Source organism: Notamacropus eugenii, chromosome 1 (genome assembly GCF_028372415.1).
Source record: "Notamacropus eugenii isolate mMacEug1 chromosome 1, mMacEug1.pri_v2, whole genome shotgun sequence".
NCBI lineage: Eukaryota > Metazoa > Chordata > Mammalia > Diprotodontia > Macropodidae > Notamacropus > Notamacropus eugenii.
The window spans coordinates 24119798-24139547 of record NC_092872.1 but is presented as its reverse complement, the minus strand read 5'-3'; the positions used below and the strand labels follow the sequence as shown (position 1 = coordinate 24139547).

The window sequence follows — 19750 nt, the reverse complement described above, 5'->3', positions numbered from 1 at the left end:
ATGGTATTATGCCTCCATCAGATACAGATCACAGCCTAGTCACACCTTATCCTATGATTCCATGATCCTTCTACAAATTCACCTTAGAAAATATGCCCAGGGAATCCAGTCTTCCTCTAGCTCTTTTAACATTTTGTGAAAACCACTAGAGTACTTAGACTGTCTATCTTATCTCATGCTACGTGATTCCTTTGTCCATGTATTACCTTCATTTCATTCCACTTCTTGCAAATGTCATTTGAGAATTACATCATATAGTCAGATATTCCAAGCAATATATTGTGAGCTCAAATTACCAGATTTTTTTCCATTTTAAGAAACAATGTAGACCACATTTAGTTAAATGGGATTGTGCTGTGAGAAATGTTAGATTATATCAGTCATATTGTAATTTTTTATATTTTCTGCTAATTTTTAAAATGTAGTATTATTCTTTTTTCTAGAATGAAAGACAAAGTGGCTGTTCATTAGACTCACAGTTGATAATCTCAAGATAGACACTTAAAAATATATTGAGAGGCTTTCTTTTCCCCCTGTCATAAAAACCTACATACCATATGCAAAGCTACCCATAGCACCAACATTAAAAAGCTTTGTTTTTGTTTGGTTCCCATTTCTTGAGATGTATATCAGCTATTACCAAGAGTTAGTCCAAACTTACATATAGCAAATCAGTCTTATACACATCCTTTAAGTATATAAATAGGAAAGTCTAAATTATTGGCCCCTACGTGGCAGACACTAGAAATTGCATTAGTCAGACTTTACTCAACAGTAAATCATTTTGAGTGGTTGGAGAAGAGGATACAGAGGTATTCACATGAAGACCTAGAGTGGAGGAACGAGAGAGTTTATCTTTTATATCCTCCTATATCAAGGTAGACCTCATAATCTAGAGCAGGCATTCTTAGCCTTCTTTGTGTCTTGGACCCCTTTAACAGTCTAAATCCCTTCTCAGAATAATGTTTACAAAAGCATAAGATAAAATACATATTAACTATGATGGGAACCAAATATATTGAAATGCAGTTACGAAAATATTTTTTAAAACAAGCTCACTGAAACTCAAATTAAGAACCTTTGCTCTAGAACTTCCATAAGAAAAGGGCATTAATTCAGTTGCATAAGACCTTTACTAAATTTACAAATGGCTGCGTGAGATATACATGGCTGCTCAGGCAGTTTTCAGGTTAACATCCAATTATCAGAAGTATTTATTACATCATTCTTTATATGTTCTATTCTCTTTTTCTTTATGCATAACCACTGTCCCATTTCTCTTAAATTCCTGTGGAAAACCAAGCAGAGCCAAGAAATGGGTATAGGAAATGGCACAACCATGGGCCCTAGCCGTCCACCACTGACAATGACTGGGAACAGTCGTTGGAAGACTTGTAGATATTTGTGTCCAGTTTTTAATTATCTGCTACTAAATTTTAAACTCCTTGAGAAAGAGAACATTTCCTTACTTTTCTAACACCTTGCCACTGATCCCAGCACATAACAGGCACTCAATAAGTGTTTTTTTATTTAAAATTAATTTCTTAAGAGATTTCCAGAAGAAGATATTTATAAGCCCTCCTCTGTAACTCAGTATGGAATCTATCCTCTTGGTGTTGTAATTTTTCCCTTATTTCTATTGCTTGAGCGCAACAATGAACTTTTTATGGTATACAACATGGGACATAAAATGCTTCTTGTTCATCAGAGTACAGAAAGCCTTTCTCTCCACAAACAGTTCCTATTTGTAGGATTCTAATGATATAAGTTCCATTCAAATAAAAGAACCAGGAAATAATCAGTCAACTATTAGCACATAGCAACAGACAAAACCTCTCTTGACAAACATACAGCCCACAAAGACAGGCAAGCTTAGAGAGAAAACACATTTCCCTGGAACCCAAACTTGGTTCTGAGTTCATCTTTTTCATGTGCATTTGCTTTTTCAGAGAAACTTCCTGTGGAAGCCAAACTGCCGTGGCATAAGCAAGCTCAGGAGCTGGAAGAAGGAGCCGTGGTGTCAGAAGAGCCCTCGTAAGTTTTGAGAGTTCAAATTGGTTTTCTTTTCAAACCATCTAATTAAAAAAGAAGGTGCCTCCCGGGTCTCAGCTTTCACAGGTTCTAAGTTTCAAACTAAGTGTAAACATCTTAAGATGGATGAAATATGGCTTTGTGGTTCCCAGAACAAAGATAGCCAATAATATTTTTCACAATATGTGCTCGCTCACAGAAGGTTTTTCAGCATTGCCCAGAGAGAGAAAAGTGGAGACTGTGACATTTTCTCTCATCAGCCTAGTAGGTTATTTTTCTTTCTTCCCTCCCTAAGTGCTGTCCTAAAACAAAAGAGAACCAAATCTACTCCATTTGATGACATAAAATGTTATGGATGAGAAGGCTGGAGAGTTCATCCCATCTACCAACTTTCAGTGTGGCTATATAGGGTATGCAAATGCATCAAGGATCTGCGTCCTTTTGGAAGCATGGGAAACTTCCCCTTGTTTCTCTTTTCTCCAGTGCAGGTCACAGCCTATCTGCCACACGGTAGATGAGTGCAGGGTAGTTACTTGAGGAACATAGAGGCTAGGTAATTTGATTGTGCTTGCACAGCTAGCAAGTATTAAAAGTGAAACTTGAACACAAGTCTCTAAAACTCCAAGCCCCGCACTCTATCCATTGTTGCATACTGCCAAGACCACAGGGTCAAAGGAAATAGAAATAAATCTAGGAGAAGCAAAGTCTTAGTTCTCCTGTCTTCTGTCTAGTAGAGGTAGGTATCCTAATGGAGAAGGAGAGGGCCATGCTCTGGTTCAATTGATAATTGTTCCACTGTGTCTTTGACTATGATCTTATAACTAAGTGGTGAAGGACAGTTCCATGTTTAGCAGAAAGTATTCTCAACAAGAGACACAGTGTAGCTTGTTGGACAGAAATCTTGCCTGAGCATCAGAAGAATTTAGGTTTAAGATTTTCTATCATGTAATCCTGGGCTACTCACTTAAATCTCTCATTGCTCCCAAGCAACACTCTAAGACTGTAAGATCCACAACAGTTGCCAGTCTGCATTGTTAGAAGAAATTGGTTCCCTAGGATTTCTCTGTAACATGAAATCCCAGGTCCTTTTAAAAAAAATCTCAGCTAATGACATACTGGTCTTCATCTGTGTCGAGGCCATGGAACTGATAGAAGGTATTCCCTTAACACTGGCTAGCCATCTCTCACAAAGAGAAGTAAGAAAACATTAAATAAGTCGTTGTACATCCAACAACATCACTGGGCAAAGGAGTCCAAGTACTCCCTCTAATAGTAGTAAGGTCATATCCATATGGGAAGGTTAATACATTATCAATAAATAGCAACCATGTCCAAAGTCATTTCTACCTAAATGACTTTTGGGATATAAAATGTCTTTCAAAATAAGCATTGTTTTCTTAAAAACCTGTGGATGAAATTTCCCTTGAATCATGAAAATGTTTTGAAAGTTCTTTTTTTCTTTCTTTCTGCCATTGAAAACTGAAGTATAAATCAACAATTCAGAATTTTCTTGAACCTATACGCTTTGAAAATGAGTTTACTACAGCACAGAATAAGTTTTCCATTTTCAAATTGAAAAGGAAAAAAAAGCAAGTGAATCAATCCCCCCAAATGCATGTACATATATGCATACATGTGCAATCTAGTTTATTTACATATATTTATATGTACATACATATATACACACACATACATACATACACATACAGGGTCCTTGAAAATTTAAGCTTATTAAAGCTTTAATACAGGACACCCTGTATGGTAGGTCTGGACCTGAGATTTCATCAGGGTGGTAAACTTCTGATTTGAAAACTTCTTCTACCATGCAGACTAGCGATGAAAGTTATTGTCTAAGAAAGTCTCCTGGGGTATTAGAGGTTAAATAACCACCCAGCAGTATGTGTCAGAAGCAGGATTTAAAACCAAATACTCCAAGAATGGCACGCTGTCCATTGTGCCATGCTATCTTGCACAGATCTGAATTAAAAGACTAGCTGGTTGTATATTCTATATTGTATAGAGGAATGACTCTGGAGCCAAGAAGTCTTGATTTAAGATTTTGAGCTATGGTTAATTTTCTACAAATCTAAGGTGGTAATTCTATAGGACTCTGAGTTGGAGAAAAGTTGTTAACTCTGCTTTGGTGGAGGGAGTTTCCCCATCAGGAAGTCCCCAGCCCAATGAACTAGCATATTTTTATGCTCACACTTGCACATAATATCCAAGTACAGGTTTAGATAGTGACCAAATAAATTGTATTCCGTTGCTCAGTTCTCCCCATAGGTCACATTTCTGGCTCAAGACTTCAGGAAAGACTTCGGTTATTTGTATTTCCTGAAGAGAAGTATTCATTGTTTGCTCTGCAATTTAAAAGATACTTCTATGGAAAAAGCAAGTAATGACATATAACTTTAGTTTAAGATTATAACATTAGCCTTAACAACATCATTTTAAGGTTCAAACTTAGGACTTTCTCCAATAAGAACCTGTCTCGAGCAACCTATTCTGCTCCTTAGTTTTTGTTTTGGGGTTTGCTTGGCTTTTTTAGAGGGATATTAGCTGTTTTATTATACTAAGGTCCCATTTAAGACACAGGAAGATGTTATATAAACAAAACAGTTTACTTCACACTTATGTAAAGGCTTGGGTGAAGTCTAAAGTCAGATGGTATTATTTTACTAAAATCAGTCATACTACTACTGTCTTTTATGTATTCTATATTTTGTCAATTGTCTTCCATCATAATTCCATGTTTATTGCTATGTTTTGACTGGCTTTTAGAAACATCAGAGCATAGCAGATATTAGTTTGGATGTCTTTCATCAATAATTAAATCTCTTTCCCACAATTAAATATCTATCAAATTGAAGGTGCAAGCACAGCTTAATACCTGCAGAAACATTACACGTACTCTAGTTCAGGGCATTTTATAAGTCACTTTGTCCACTAAAAGTCTGATTGAGGTGCATTCTGTTTAGCTTTCATCTTAATAAAATCCCCAAAGCAGTTAAACACAGAGTTGCAGCCACTGAAACTATAGCCACATATTAGACTAATAAATTTTACTCTTAGTTTAATGGAATTGCCATCTTGGCATGATTAATCGGAACTGAAGTAGATGGTAATCGGAGCACTGGGGCAGTGCAAAGGAAATGGACACTATTGTACTCAAAACAATAATTATTTTTATACCAAAATGAAATAAGTGGCAGCTGTAGAATACTGTAATGAAGTGTATATAGTTTCCACATTTTATGTACTTCATATGTTCAGTTCACTGAATCCTATTTTAAAAAAAAAAGGTCCAGAGTTCCACACGAACCACTTTTGTTTAATTTTTAATTGCTTTTGATTTGAGAGGCATAATTTTGCAGGCCTGGATTCTTTTAACAAGTATATATATATATATATATATATATATATATATATATATATATATATATATATATATATATATATATATATATATATATATCTCAAATGCTAATTACTCACCAGTAAATAATGATAAAATGATGTACTATCAACAAATTGTTTCTACCCCCTCACCAAATGATTTTGTTTGAATGGTGATGTTTAGATGTGGAGATATCTGAAAGGAAAGGAAGAAGTGGTCACAGAGATCTGAGATCCTAGCTCTTGTTCAATGCTATAGATGGCCTCAGGAGGTTTTTAGAAAGACAGTAAAGGATATTTACCAGAATGTAAATAGGAATTTTACCACTTCATTGGTAGGAAGAGATGGCAGTGCTGTGTTTCTGAAAGAACACTAGTAGACCTGGGATTGGGAGGTCAGGGTTTAGACCCTGTCTCTTCGACCAATTGACTGTGTGACCCTGAACAAGTCACTTTAATTCTATGAACTTCAATTTCTGCATTTCTTAAATGGATATAATATACTACCCACTTCACAGGGCTATTGAGAGGAAATTATGATGGTTATAGAAATGTGAGGTCTTATTATCATCACAGATAAGTAAGAAAGTCCATTTGTTGCGCATGTAAAGTGTTAAGAAAATGGGACATAATCATAATAACTCTAAAATGGGGCTGATTTTTTGTTTTGGTTCAATCATGTCTCAGTCATGTCCAACTCTTTGTGAGTCCATTTGGGGTTTTTCTTGGCAAAGATATTAGAGTGGTTTGCCATTTCCTTCTCCAGCTCATTTTACAGATAAGGAAACTGAGGCAAACAAGGTTAAATGACCTGCCAAGAGTCACACATCTAGCAAGTGTCTGAAGCCACATTCAAACTCATGGAGCTGAGTCTTCCTGACTCTAGACCCAGGGTTCTATCCACTGTGCCACCTAGGTATGCCCCAATAAGGTGATTAAAGATCATTATAAATAAGCATCTAAGATCATGATGGGAATCAGCCACTGTAAGATAAATGTGATAACATTTTCATGTACTAGTCTGACTTTCTGCAAAAAAAAAAAAAGAACCTTTTTTCATGTTCAAAGTTGAGCTGCTGGCCTCCTTTCTATATACTCTGTGTTGCTTTTCTGATAATGGGTCTGAGTTGCACTGTCAGCCATCCCCCTTTGTAAGATGTAAGGAACAGCAGAAATAAAGGCCATGGAAAGATAGAACAAAAATTAATTGGAAACTAAATAATCTAATCCTAAAGAATGAGTGGGTTAAACAGCACATCATAGAAAAATCAACAACTTCATTCAAGAGAATGACAATAATGAGACAACCTAGCAAATCTTATGGGATACTGCAAAAGCAGTTCTTAGGGGACGCTTTGAATGCCTACATGAATACAACAGAGAAAGAGGAGATCAATGAATGGGCATACACCTGAGAAAGCTAGAAAAAGAACAAATTAAAAATTCCCAAGTAAATACCAAATTAGAAATACTGAAAACCAAAGGAGAGATTAATAAAATTGAAATTAGGAACAGCAGAAATTTGTACGGTAGCCAAGGGAAGAGGTACATTTTTTTGTCTGACTCAAAGCAGAGCTAAGTGACCCACCCACTCAGCAGGTTTGGTTCAGAGAATACTGAATTTGGAATCAAAGAACCAGGATTCAAATACTGGCTCTCTGATATTTCCTACTTATATGACCTGACCCAGCTTATTTCAGTCTCTCAGAACCTTGACTTTGTCATCTATAAAATAAGGGAGTGAGGAATGAACCATTGATCTTGGATGATACATTTGTTAGAAGGGAACTTGAAGGTGACAGAGTCCAACTTTCTGACTTTTTTCATTTTATTTTTCCTTTCAGTGAATAAATATTTATTTTCTCCCTTATATACCCACCCATTACATTTAAAAGAAAAAAAGAATTAAAACCTTGTAATAAATATGTTGATCAAAACAAATTCCCACGCTGCCCATATCCAAAAATATATCTTACTCTGAATCTTTTTTTACATTTTTAACACAGTTCATGTCACATAACACAATTCCAACTTTTGTCAGATGATATTTCTTTTAAAGCATTTGCAAAACAGACCACAAACGTATTTTTTTAACAGTAACCAACTGAGACACAAATAATAACTACGTATGCTAACTTCATAAGCTCTTGGCCTAATTGTCTCCACGCTATTACTAAGAATTAAAGGACCCTAACTTATTGTTGTTGGTCTACAGTCTTAAGCCTAATAGCTTAATTTTAGACTGGACCTCGGATGTTCCCCTACCATTAATCTATGATTTAATAGATCTGGTATTAAGCTTACAAACCTTTGACTATAGGAAATTGCCACTAAGAGTAGGGACATAGCAGGGAAACAATATCTCCCCAATTTCATGTCAGTTCCAGGCAGGATTAGATTGTCAACTTGCATTCAGTAAGGCTGAGAGTCTGCCAGGTGTCAGTGGAGAAACTGAGTCAGGAGAATCCTACCTCAGCCCAGGCTGAACAGTTGCTCTCCCACCCTTCCCATGAAATGACCTTTTTCAGTTCATACCAGCATCTCAAGGCTTACTGGTGTCATGGATTGGAGGCTCAGACTACCTTTGTTGCTACCCATAACTGGAGTTAGACTCAGAAGAACAGTCACTTAATAGTCCCATAGCATCTTAAAATAGCAAGTTCCAATAACCAGGTTTCAGATATGACTATAATTTCACATTGGCTAAGGAACATCTTTTGAGGCAAGTCTTAAGTGACTTACATGCCTTTCTATACATGTTCTAGTTCCTGCTTAAATAACAAACATAAAATCAAATTTACTATTAAAACCTTAACTTTTCCATCAGTGCCAAATTTTACCTGAAGTTACCTGCCTCTAGGAGACTTAGACTAAAATTCATTTCCCCAAACTAAAGATGTCTCTGATTTAGTCTCAGTAATTAATTTAGTCAATTGTTTTAATACTAATTGCTTTTACATCACTTTGTAACATGTCCAATTTTTCTCCCCATCTCTCTCCTCCCCCACCCCTTAATACCTTGTATTCTGATTACCCCTTCCCCCAATGAGTCCTCCCTTCTATCATACCCCACCCTTCCCTTATCCCCATCTTCTCTCTTTTCTTGTAGGGCAAGATAAGTTTCTATACCCCATTACCTGTGTTTCTTATTTCCCAGATATATGCAATAATAATTCTCAACACTAGTTTCTAATACTTTGAATTCCACCTTCTTTCCCTCTCTCCCTCTCTACCCATCCCCAATGAGAAAGCAAGCAATTCAATACAGGTTATATATGTGTCGTTTTGTGAAAGACTTCCATAATAAACATGTTGTGTAATACTAACTATATTGCCCTCCATCCTACTCTATCCCCCCTAATTTTTTTATTCCCTTTTGACCTTGTCCCTTCCCAAAAGTGTTTATTTCTAGTTACTCCATTCTCCTACTTGCCCTCCCTTCTATCATTCCCCCCACCCCACTTATCACATCCTCCCCTACTTTCCTGTAGTATAAGATAGATTTTCATACCAAATTTAGTGAGCATGTTATTCCCTCCTTAAGCCACATGTGGAGAAAGTAGCTTCACTTTTCCCCTCTCCCCTTCTCCCTTTTCTCCTCCATTGAACAAGATTTTTCTTTATCTCTTTTATGAGTTATTGCCTGCCTCATTTCACTTTTCCCTTTTTCCTCCCAGTATTTTCCTCCCTCACCTCTTAATTTTTATTTTATATATTTTTGTGTACATCATCTCTTCTGATTCAACACAGCCTTGTATTCTCTGTCTATACATGTGTGTGTGTATGTATATATACAATCCATCCACCTACCCAAATACTGAGAAGAATCTCAAGAGTTATAAATATTTTCTTTCCATGTAGGAATGTGAACAGTTCAGCTTTAGAAAATCTTTTATGATTTCTCTTTCCTGTTTACCTTTTCAAGCTTCTCTTGATTCTTGTGTTTGAAAGTCAAATTTTCTATACAGTTCTGATATTTTCAACAAGAATGCTTGAAAGTCCTCTATATCATTGAATGACCATTTATTCCCTTGAAGTATTATACTCAGTTTTGCTGGGTAGGTGATTCTTGGTTTTAATCCCAGTTCCTTTGACTTCTGGAATATCCTGTTCCAAGCCCTTTGATCCCTTAATGTTGAAGCTGCCAGATCCTGTGTTATCCTGATTGTATTTCCACAATACTTGAATTGTTTCTTTCTACCTGCTTGCAATATTTTCTCTTTGACCTTGGAACTCTGAAATTTGGCCACAATATTCCTAGGAGTTTCTCTTTTCGGGTCTCTTTCAGGAGGTGATCAGTGGATTCTTTCAATATTTATTTTGCCCTCTGGTTCTAGAATATCAGGACAGTTTTCTTCGGTGATTTCATGAAGATAATGTCTAGGCTCTTTTTCTGATTGTGACTTTCAGGTACTCCCATAATTTTTAAATTGTTTCTCCTGGATCTGTTCTCCAGGTCAGAGGTTTTCCAATGAGATGTTTCACATTATCTTCTATTTTTCAAACTTTTGGTTTTGTTTTCTAACTGCTTGGTTTATCTCATAGTCATTCATTTCCCTCAACTCAATTCTCTCTTTCAGAGAACTATTTTGTTCAGTTTTGAACCTTCTCCTCCATTTGGCTAATTCTGCTTTTTAAAGCTTCCTTCTCCTCATTGGCTTTTTGGACCTCTTTTCCCAACTGAGTTAGCTCTTTTTAAAGGTGTTATTTTCCTCAGCATTTTTTTGGTTCTCCTTTAGCAAGCTGCTAACTCGCTTTTCAAGTGCTTCTATTGCCTGAGCCCAATTTGAGTTCACTTTGGAGGCCCTGGAGGCAGGAGTCTTAACTTCCTGTGACAGTAAGCCTTGTTCTTCCACATCTGAAAGGATGGGAGGAAACTCCTGTTCACCAAGAAAGTAACCTTCTATGGTCTTATTTTTTTTCCCTTTTGGGAGCATTTTCCCAGCCAGTTACTTGACTTCTGAATCCTTTGTCAAGAGATTAGGGCTTTGGTTGGGGGCTAGGCCATCACTCAGGGATGAGGTTTAGATCAGCTACTTCCTACCACCAGAGGCTTTAAACTGAGCTGCCTGAACAATAGATCCAGGTTGCTTCCAGGTCTCCATAGCTGCCTGCAGTCTGCTGCCACGGCCTCTCTTGTCACCTGGGGCTATTGCTGGAGAAACCACCCCCCCTTCCCTCTCGCCCAGCTGAGAAAGCCCTCCCCCACTGCCCTTTGGAGCTTTCTTTATGGGATGAGGTATCTGGGACCTTCCCTGCTAGGAACTCTGGCTGGAAGCCTGTTCAGGTCCTGTTCCTCCCAGTGCCTCATGACTAGAGATGTGCTCTGCTCCACTCAGTGTCCTGTCAGCCTTCCAAGTTACCTTGGCTGGAAACCTCTTTTGCGCTGTTGTTGTGTGGCTTCTGCTGCTCTCGACTTTGTTGAGAGTCATTTTTACAGATATTTTGTGGGCTGTGGGGGAAGCACCAGAGGATATGCATCTTTCTACTCCACCATCTTGGCTCCACTCCAGTCTTACTCTGAATCTTGAATCCATCACATCTCTGTTAGAAGGTGGGTGACACAGTTCAATATTGGTCCTCTGAAATGCTTAATCATTGCAATGATAAGAGACATTAAATTGTTCAAAGCTATAAGTCTTTATGTTGTTATTGCATAAATTGTTCTCCTGTTTTGCTCATTTCACTTAGCATCAGTCCATACATTTCTTCCCCTTTCCTTTTAAACCTTCTTCACAATCTACTCTTTGAGGTACTTTGTTTTCTTTTGTTTTTACTTACAACTAGTCCCTGTTTTCTCCTTTTTAAACATTTCCCTTGGTTTCTATTGGGGGGAAGCTAGATGACTCAGTGTACAGAGTATTGGGACTGAAAAATGACTGGACAACAAAACAACAAAGTTTGAATGTCCCTGACCTTAGTTGTGCCTGACAACCTTGAAGAACACAGAAGTCAGTATCCTAAAATTGCAACAGGATGACCCTAGATAATAGAGAAGAGACCTTGGAAAGGCTTTGACATTCACTCCACGTATCTAGAGCTTTGTTATAATACAAAACCCCAATTCAGGAAGTAAGGTAGAAGAATGACTAAAATATAAAAAGATGTTGATGCTAAAGAGTTACTACCATTCTTGAGATATTCCAAACATAAACCCAGTATAAGACTATAACTCCAAAATACCTACAAGGAGGACCTGAGTTCAAATCTGGCCTTACTATCACACTTACTAGGTGTGTGACCCTGGGCAAGTCATTTAACCTGTATTTGCCTTAATCCACCACAGAAAGAAACGACAAAACACTCCAGTAACTTTGCCAAGAAAACCCCATAGAAAGTATGATCCACAGGGTCACGAATAGTTGGACATGACTGAATGATGGCACAACAAATTACCCCAGTGACGTTAGGGCTCTGAGGGTATATTTGTATCACTTCTCTCTCTATTAAATTGTAAAATTCTTCATCCTTGTATAATCATTTTTCATTGTTCTTCTTATATTTATCTTGGATCTTGTGATTTTATTTCAAAATTTCTATTCGGTTCTTCAGGAATTCTTGAAAGTCTTCTGTTTCATTAAAGATCCATTTTTTTCCATGTGTAAGATCATACTCAGTTTTGCTAGGTAAGTTAGGATTATTGGTTAGCCAAATTTTTTTGCCTTTTGTAATAGCATATTATATCATCTTTATAAGACAGTTAATAAATCTTGTGTGATCCTGACTGTATCTCCTTATCACTTGAACTCTTTCTGGCTACTTATGGTATTTTTTTTTTTTGGCCTAGAAGCTCTGGATTTTGGCTAGGATGTTGCTGAGATTTTTCATTTGGGAGTTTATTTCAGGAAGTAACCAATCAATTTTTTCTATCTTTATCTACCCTCTGGTTCTTTCAAATTAAAGAAGTTTGTTTTCATGGTTGCTTAAAATATCATATCCAGGCTCTTTTTTTGATCTTTGATGGCTTTCAGGTAATAAAATGATTTTAAAATTATTTTCCTCTTGATCTGTTTTCCAGCTCAATTGTTTTTTATATAAAATGCTTTATTGTTTCATGCAGTCATAAACTTCTGTTTGGTCCATTCTAATTTTTAAGGAGCATGCTACTTGGCTCAGGGTTTATGTGTCATATACTAAGTTATTAATTCTGCTTTCAAGCTTTTCCTCCAGATCTCTCATTTCTTTTCCAGGTCTTTTCTCTAGAACTCTCACTTCATGTTTATTGTCATTTAAACCCTTTTTTAAACTCTTGCTTTATTTTTTCCAGGAATTTTAACTGATCTTACAGTCAAAGTATATTTTTCTTTGGGACTTTGCTTGTAGCTATTTTCTTATACTGGGTTTATGTTTGGAATATCTCAAGAATGGTAGTAACTCTTTAGCACCAGCATCTTTTTATTTTTTAGTCATTCTTCTACCTTACTTCCTGAATTGGGGCTTTGTATTATAACAAAGCTCTAGATATGTGGAGTGAATGTCAAAGCCTTTCCAAGGTCTCTTCTCTATTATCTAGGGTCATCCTGTTGCAATTTTAGGATATTGACTTTTGTGTTCTTCAAGGTTGTCAGGCACAAGTAAGGTCAGGGACATTCAAACTTTGTTGTTTTGTTGTCCAGTCATTTTTTCAGTCATGTCTGACTCATCCTTACTCCATTTGGAATTTTCCTGGCAAAGATATTGGGGTGGGTTGCATTTCCTTCTCCAATTCATTTTACGGATAAGAAAATTGAGGCAAGCAGGATTAAGTGACTTGCCCAGGGTCACATGGCATAAGTGTCTAAAGCCAGATTTGAACTCAGGAAACTGAATTTTCCTGATTCCAGACCTGGCATGCTATCCAGTGAACCATTTACCTGCTCCCATTCAAACTTTAAATGTGCTATAACTAGTCTGATGGAGGGTGACATCTGAACATTTCTCTGCTATTCTAAGTTTTACAAGATCTTAACTCTGGTTTGAGTATGGGAAGCACAACTATGGGCTTGCCTTTGGTTAACAATAATAGTAATAACTAGCACTATAGAAAGCCTACTATGGACCAGGCACTGTGCTAGCTGTTTTACATATAGCAGTTTGATCCTCACACCAACCCTGGTGCTAGAGCACTGGTAGGCTACTGCTAGTCCCAGTTCCCATCAGTAAGCTGGGAAGACTCTGCACGTTTAGGGATAAAACTGAAGGCTCCCCCTTTTGTCTCATCTCTTTGCCCTTGTTATTCCTGGGCCTCAAACAAGGGCAAGGTTAAATCCATGGCCTCACCCTTTGTTGTTGTCCAGTCCACAGACTCAGGTCAAATCTAAGCTGAATTTTGATCTTGGATCACCACTGATCACCACTCCTTCTGGTGTTCTTAGATCTCTATTGGAACAACTGTGGGAAAGATCTATAGGGTTCTGTTTCCTCCCACTCTACCACCATCCAACTTTCTTATTTTATAGATGAGAAAACTGAGGCCCAAAGAGATTAAGTCATTTGGTCCAGAGAACACAAGTAGTTAAGTAGAAAAGCTAGGATTCAAACTCAAATCTCCTGACTCCAAAACTAGTGCTTTTCACTATGGTCTATTGCTCTTAAACACACTTCTAGTTGTAAATTCTATGATCTGGCCCATTATCTTCACCATTATTGCCAGGTGAGCTAATTAGCTACAGAAAATCTGGAAAACAGAAATGATATTAAAAACCTGCAGGACTCAAAGGTATTACTCATAATGAAGACTTCCCACCAAAAAAAACCATTAAATACCTTGGGTTTCTTTTTTAAATTTTATATCTCTCTATATATTTATTTCCAGGGAAGAGACATGAAAAAAAAATGATGCCTTGATTTTTCAGCTCCACTGAGTACAAATCCTGCAAGAAAAGTGTGGAGTTCATATAACAGGGACAATGATGAAAGTTAGAGATCAGTTTGAGAAAAAGAACTCCATATAACTTTAAGATCATTACAGGCTTCCATTCTCTTATATAGGTTTAGTAGATTCCTAATTTTGGGAAATGGGATGGGTGAAGTGACAAAGTAACAAATTATCTCTGGAATCACCTTTTTCCACAAGTAGGTCAAATTATGGTCCTTCTAAGTCTGGCCATCACTGCTAAGAACATCAAGTTAGGTTTGGGATGTGCTATTTAAAAGCTAGACTGAGTGTATCAATTACATAAATATATAAATATATATGATATATATGCATATACATATATATATACATATATATGTATATATATATATATATACAGAGAGAGAGAGAAAGAACTAAAGTTATAGTTATGCTTTTCAAAGTTCTCAAAATTTGGCTTGAGCTCATAGTTGGTAGGGAAATGAGGATATAGGTACCATAATTTGTCCTCCCTATAATCTTAGGCCAGTCACAGAACAAACTTTCCAGGAAGGGACAAAAGAATTATTAATCAACAAGTCTTTTATTTTCAATGCTTGGTTTTAATTCACTGTTGGGACAGAGGGATAAATATCACTTCAAGTCTAGTAGACAAAATAGACATTTTGACAATTTAATTGCTTGGAGGGTGTGGGGTTGGAGATAATACTATAGTGCATTTTGAAATAGGACCCATGAGAGAACCATTTTTGCTACTGAACAGAAGCTAGATGCCTTGTTGAATATGAGTAGGAAGGAAATGGTTCATTTCCTTGACTCCTTCAGGCCACTAACATACTATTGAATACACTGGATGATGTAATTTACCAAAAGGTACAGCTTAGGGTGGAGGTGATTCTATGAACTAGATACCCAATGACAAGAATGACAAAAAAAAACAATAACAGTGGCTTCCACCTCTTTCAATGTCTTAATAACAAAAAGGAAGAACCATGATAAGGATTCAAAGAACCTAGCATTCTACTTCAGGTTCCCTAAGTTTCTCTAGATCCTGTACCTTTTACTTTCCAGATCTACTAGGCTGTCAGGCAGAAGAAAAGAGGACAAATGGTGTACCCAAGGAAATCAGATCCTTCCTAGCTTTTGGTTGTTCAGAACAGGTTTGTAATTAGCACAGGGTCACCACAGTTTTATTCCATAGTGCCAATATGGAGACTGGCAGGGCTGGCTTCTAACTCAAAGTAATGGTGCTAGGGAATGGTTGGCTAGTCTCAAAAAAAAATCTCTGCATCCCCACCCCCACCTTGATTCCCATCATCATCATAGCTCTTCCCTGGCCTGCTTTCCTTTCTCCATCAACCTGACTTCACCCACCTGATGCCACCAACCCATGGATTGCCTGTTCTAAAGACCCACAGCAGATAGGATCAATGCTCAGGATCATCAGTGATAATCAAAATATGTAGACCAGAAATGTCCTAGTTCATTTTCTTTTCTTCATGCTCATTTTCATCATCACTTCCATCCCCAATGCCACAGCACCAGGATTGCTCCAAAGTGTCTTGATCTTCTGACTTCAGGGTAACCTGGGATCTGTTTTTAACCTTTCCTCCTTTGTCTGAATTTGCCTCACTTGCTGATTTCTAAATTACGGTTCTTGCTCAGAGCTATGCTGTGGATGGTCAGAATCTGGTGGCAGAAGGGCTGTTTTTTACATGATAGGTACTTATTTCATTGACTTACACTGGGTGTCCCCTCACCACCTCCGATTAATGAACAACCTCCACAGCAAGTCCCTGGGGCTTTCCAGATGAATATCTTTAATCTAACCCACACAAACCAGGGAGGGATACATGCTCTCATGTTCCTTGATGTTGCATTTTTTAAAATCCTAAGTTGTCTTGTTGGATTCTTTGGTTAACAGTTTTGCTCCATGGCTGGGAAAACATTTTTGTGCTTTAACACGATACCCAGGCTTTTAACGTGTTGCCATAAATAACTTTGGTGTGAGCCATTAAAGGAAAAAAAAGGCAAGAAAGAAAGAAAGCAGAGGGCAACCATAGTATCTGGATGCCAGATGGCATCAGCTTAGTGATGGGGCTGATTCAATGAGAAACTGAAGGAAATTCTTGTCATGCATCTGTACGAACAGAACTCATGAGGAATTAGATATAGAAACAGAGGCCAATAATAGTCAATAGGGTGATGCTGAAGGCCTTAAATACCTTGTTTATATTTTTAAATGCACTTTAAAAATATAATGCCTAGGCATATATCTATTATTCCCATTGGAAGGTGTCTGAGAATGTGGATGACTTAACCCAATGGTTAAGAATATGAATACTTGTTTAGGAAAAAAAACTGACTAGAAATGTTAATTGTCTGACATGTGTTTTTATATTTGCCCCCAAAGTATATTTAGTGAACCAAACATCAGTAATGGTTCCAGAAAGTACTGTTTTTTATAGGCACAAAACAAGGTGCTTGAATAGAATTCTCTCGCAAGCAACAGAAACACGGAACAAGGGCTTGTTAAAGAAAAAAATTCCCTTGATATATTTCTTTAGCATCTAACAACGTAACACCTGATTTGTCTTTCTGTACTATAAAAGCTGTTAGAGATAATTGAGCAGACAAGTCCGTTCAAACTAAACATTCTAAATTTTACTCTCCTTATGTATAGAAACTCACAATGACTCTTTTGTGTAACTGGTACAAAGTACAACTAAACCTCTATCCCAGACCAACCAGTTTACCCAGCATTCTCTAATCATTTCTTGGCCCCTCCAGTATCACTGTTGTTAGACAGTGTGATATAGTAAAAGGAAAAATCAACCTGCAATCCAGAGACGGGTTCAAATCCTACCTCATACACTTATTAGATGTGAAATTAAAGGTAAATTATTTAACTTTTCATAATTTCAGTTTCGTCATCTGTAAAATGAGAATAATACTTATACTTAACTACTTCACCAGGCTGTTGTGAGAAGAAGTATATAAATGTAACCTTATTCTTATACTGTCTTCCCTCAACACACCTGAAATGCTCTCCCCGTACCTCTCTAAGTTTTCACAGGTTTTAAGACCCACCCCAAGACTAAACCCTCTTCTACAAAATAGATCTTGAGTCAATTTTCATCTTCTCTTTAAGTGAATTCCTCATAATGCTAGTACCATCACTAATCATAATATTTAATAATTATATTTTCAGTCAAAACTTATTCTGATGTCTCAAAATAATGCAGGAATGACCCCCTACTCTTTGCGCATGGTTGGCATAAGGGATAGACCACTAGATCTGGAGTCAAAAAGATCTGAGTTCACATCCTGCCTCAGACATTTGCTAGCTTTGTGACCCTGAGCAAGTGACTTAATTTTTGTCTGCCTCAGTTTCCGTATCTGTAAAATGAAGATAATAACACCTACTCAACAGAACATGTATAAAGTGCTTTGCAAATTTTGAAGTTCTATGTAAATATTAGCTATTTTTAGAGGTCACGCTAGTAGAACATATTTTCTCACAAGGAATAACAAGCTACAAAGTTTTCTACTATGACTACATGTAGCACCAACACGACATTCACAGTACCTACAGTGACCTTGAATATCGTGGCACAATTCTGAATCACGAAATACAACATTCTCTCCACATGGAAGACAGGATCAAAACATTTATTCAGACACCAGAAAGCCAAATCCATCATAGTAACAAAGAAATTTACACAATAACAATGTAGAGGACAACACCCTTCCCTAGGCTTTCCACAAACCAACTCCCTTAAACAAATCACAAACTCTCTCACTCATGCCAACCAGCAACCTGCTTTTCTCTCTCTCCTTCCTCTGACCAATTTCCTCTCAGGTCTGCTCCAGTTCTGCCTCTTCCTATTTGCCAAACTGCTCCTACCACAAGCTCCATGTGACTCATGCAGGTCACATGGACTTGTTAGTGAATGGGAAATATCTTCCCATTTATATTACCATTACACCCCAGTAATGATGGTTGTATTTTTCAAAGAAATTCACTCAAGCTGAGTGAAGAGAGACTCATCATCAGTAGGTTGTTCATCTAATGAGAGGGTATTTTAGGCCCAATAATTCCCAAAGGCAAGAGAGGTTGTAATATTTCCTTGATGGGGATTACCTAAGCTCACTAAATCACAGATCCACAAAACATTGAAGTAATAATAGCAACTTATTTATGTGGTATTTTATGGACATTATTATCTATATTATTCATTTGGAATTTGATTGTATGGAATTTAATCCTATGTTCTCATTTGAAAATCTATCTTACACTACAGGAAAGTAAGGGATAAGTGGGGTGTGGGAGGGTGATAGAAGAGAGGACAAATAGGAGGAGGGACTAATTAGAAGTAAACACTTTTGGGGAAGGACAAGGTTAAAAGAGATAATAGAATAAATAGGGGGCAGGATAGTTGGAGGAAAATATGGTTAGTCTTTCACAACGTGACTGTTATGGAAGTCTTTTGCATAACTCCAAATGTATAGCCTATATTGAATTGCTTGCCTTCTCAGTGGGGATGGGTGGGGAGGGAGGAAGGGAGAGAAGTTGGAACTCAAAGTTTTAGGAACAAATGTTGAGAACTGTTTTTGCCTGCAACTGGGAAATAAGAAATATAGGTAATGGGGTATGGAAATCTATCTTGCCCTATAAGAAAAGAGAGAGGATGGGGATAAGGGAAGGGAAGAGTGTGATAGAAGGGAGGGCAGATTGGAGGAAGAGGTAATCAGAATGCATGGTGTCTTCGGGTGAGGGGTGGGGAGAGATGGGGAGAAAATTTGGAACTCAAAATCTTGTGGAAATGAATGTTGAAAACTAAAAATAAATAAATTTAAAACAATAACAACAAAAAAGATTGCCCTTCGCCCATTTCCTATAAACTTCATATTCCTTATAGTACCCAACATAGTGAACATAGGGTGTTCAATAAATATTAAATTCTTTGATTGGATAATCAAGGTGCTTGGGTTGGTTACAGAGCCCCCAAACCCAAGGTTAGATAAATTCTATTGAAACTGTTCATCTCAGAACCACTCTAAGAAGACTTAATGGATATGTTGAATGATCTGGGCTTTTGTTGATCTGAGTACTCCTTCCACACATGGAAATTGTGATCCTTCCCAATATCAAATGGGTCTCCCTGGCCAAAAAATTCACCATGTGGTGGCCTAAATTCTGGTAACGAGTTTCTCCATATTTACCTAGGATAAAATCATAATCAATATGTTGAATTCTGAGCGAGAAAAACCAGATATAGAAATCCTAAGGTGTTTTTTTTCATGTTTTATGATAGCTTATAGTTCCGTTAAAATTCTCCTTCAGAACTTTATCATGGGGAAAAAAAACTGATCATGGTCTAGCAATTACTGTGGGTTCTCAAGGATTATACTCGCAGAATAAGGCCTACTAGCCTGGATAGACTTGAAGTCTAGAACCAATGTTAGAGCATTTGCCTATTATCA

General features: G+C 37.2%; 1 protein-coding gene across 6 annotated transcripts in view; it reads left to right on the top strand.

The window, feature by feature from the left end:
* Positions 1–19750, top strand: part of ADAMTSL1 (ADAMTS like 1) — a 1091970-nt gene that overhangs the window by 901390 nt on the left and 170830 nt on the right. For all 6 annotated transcript variants that reach the window (XM_072655697.1, XM_072655722.1, XM_072655679.1 and 3 more), the window contains one exon: positions 1950–2034. In XM_072655697.1, the coding sequence (XP_072511798.1) occupies positions 1950–2034 (85 nt within the window). The remainder of the gene's footprint in view (positions 1–1949; positions 2035–19750) is intronic.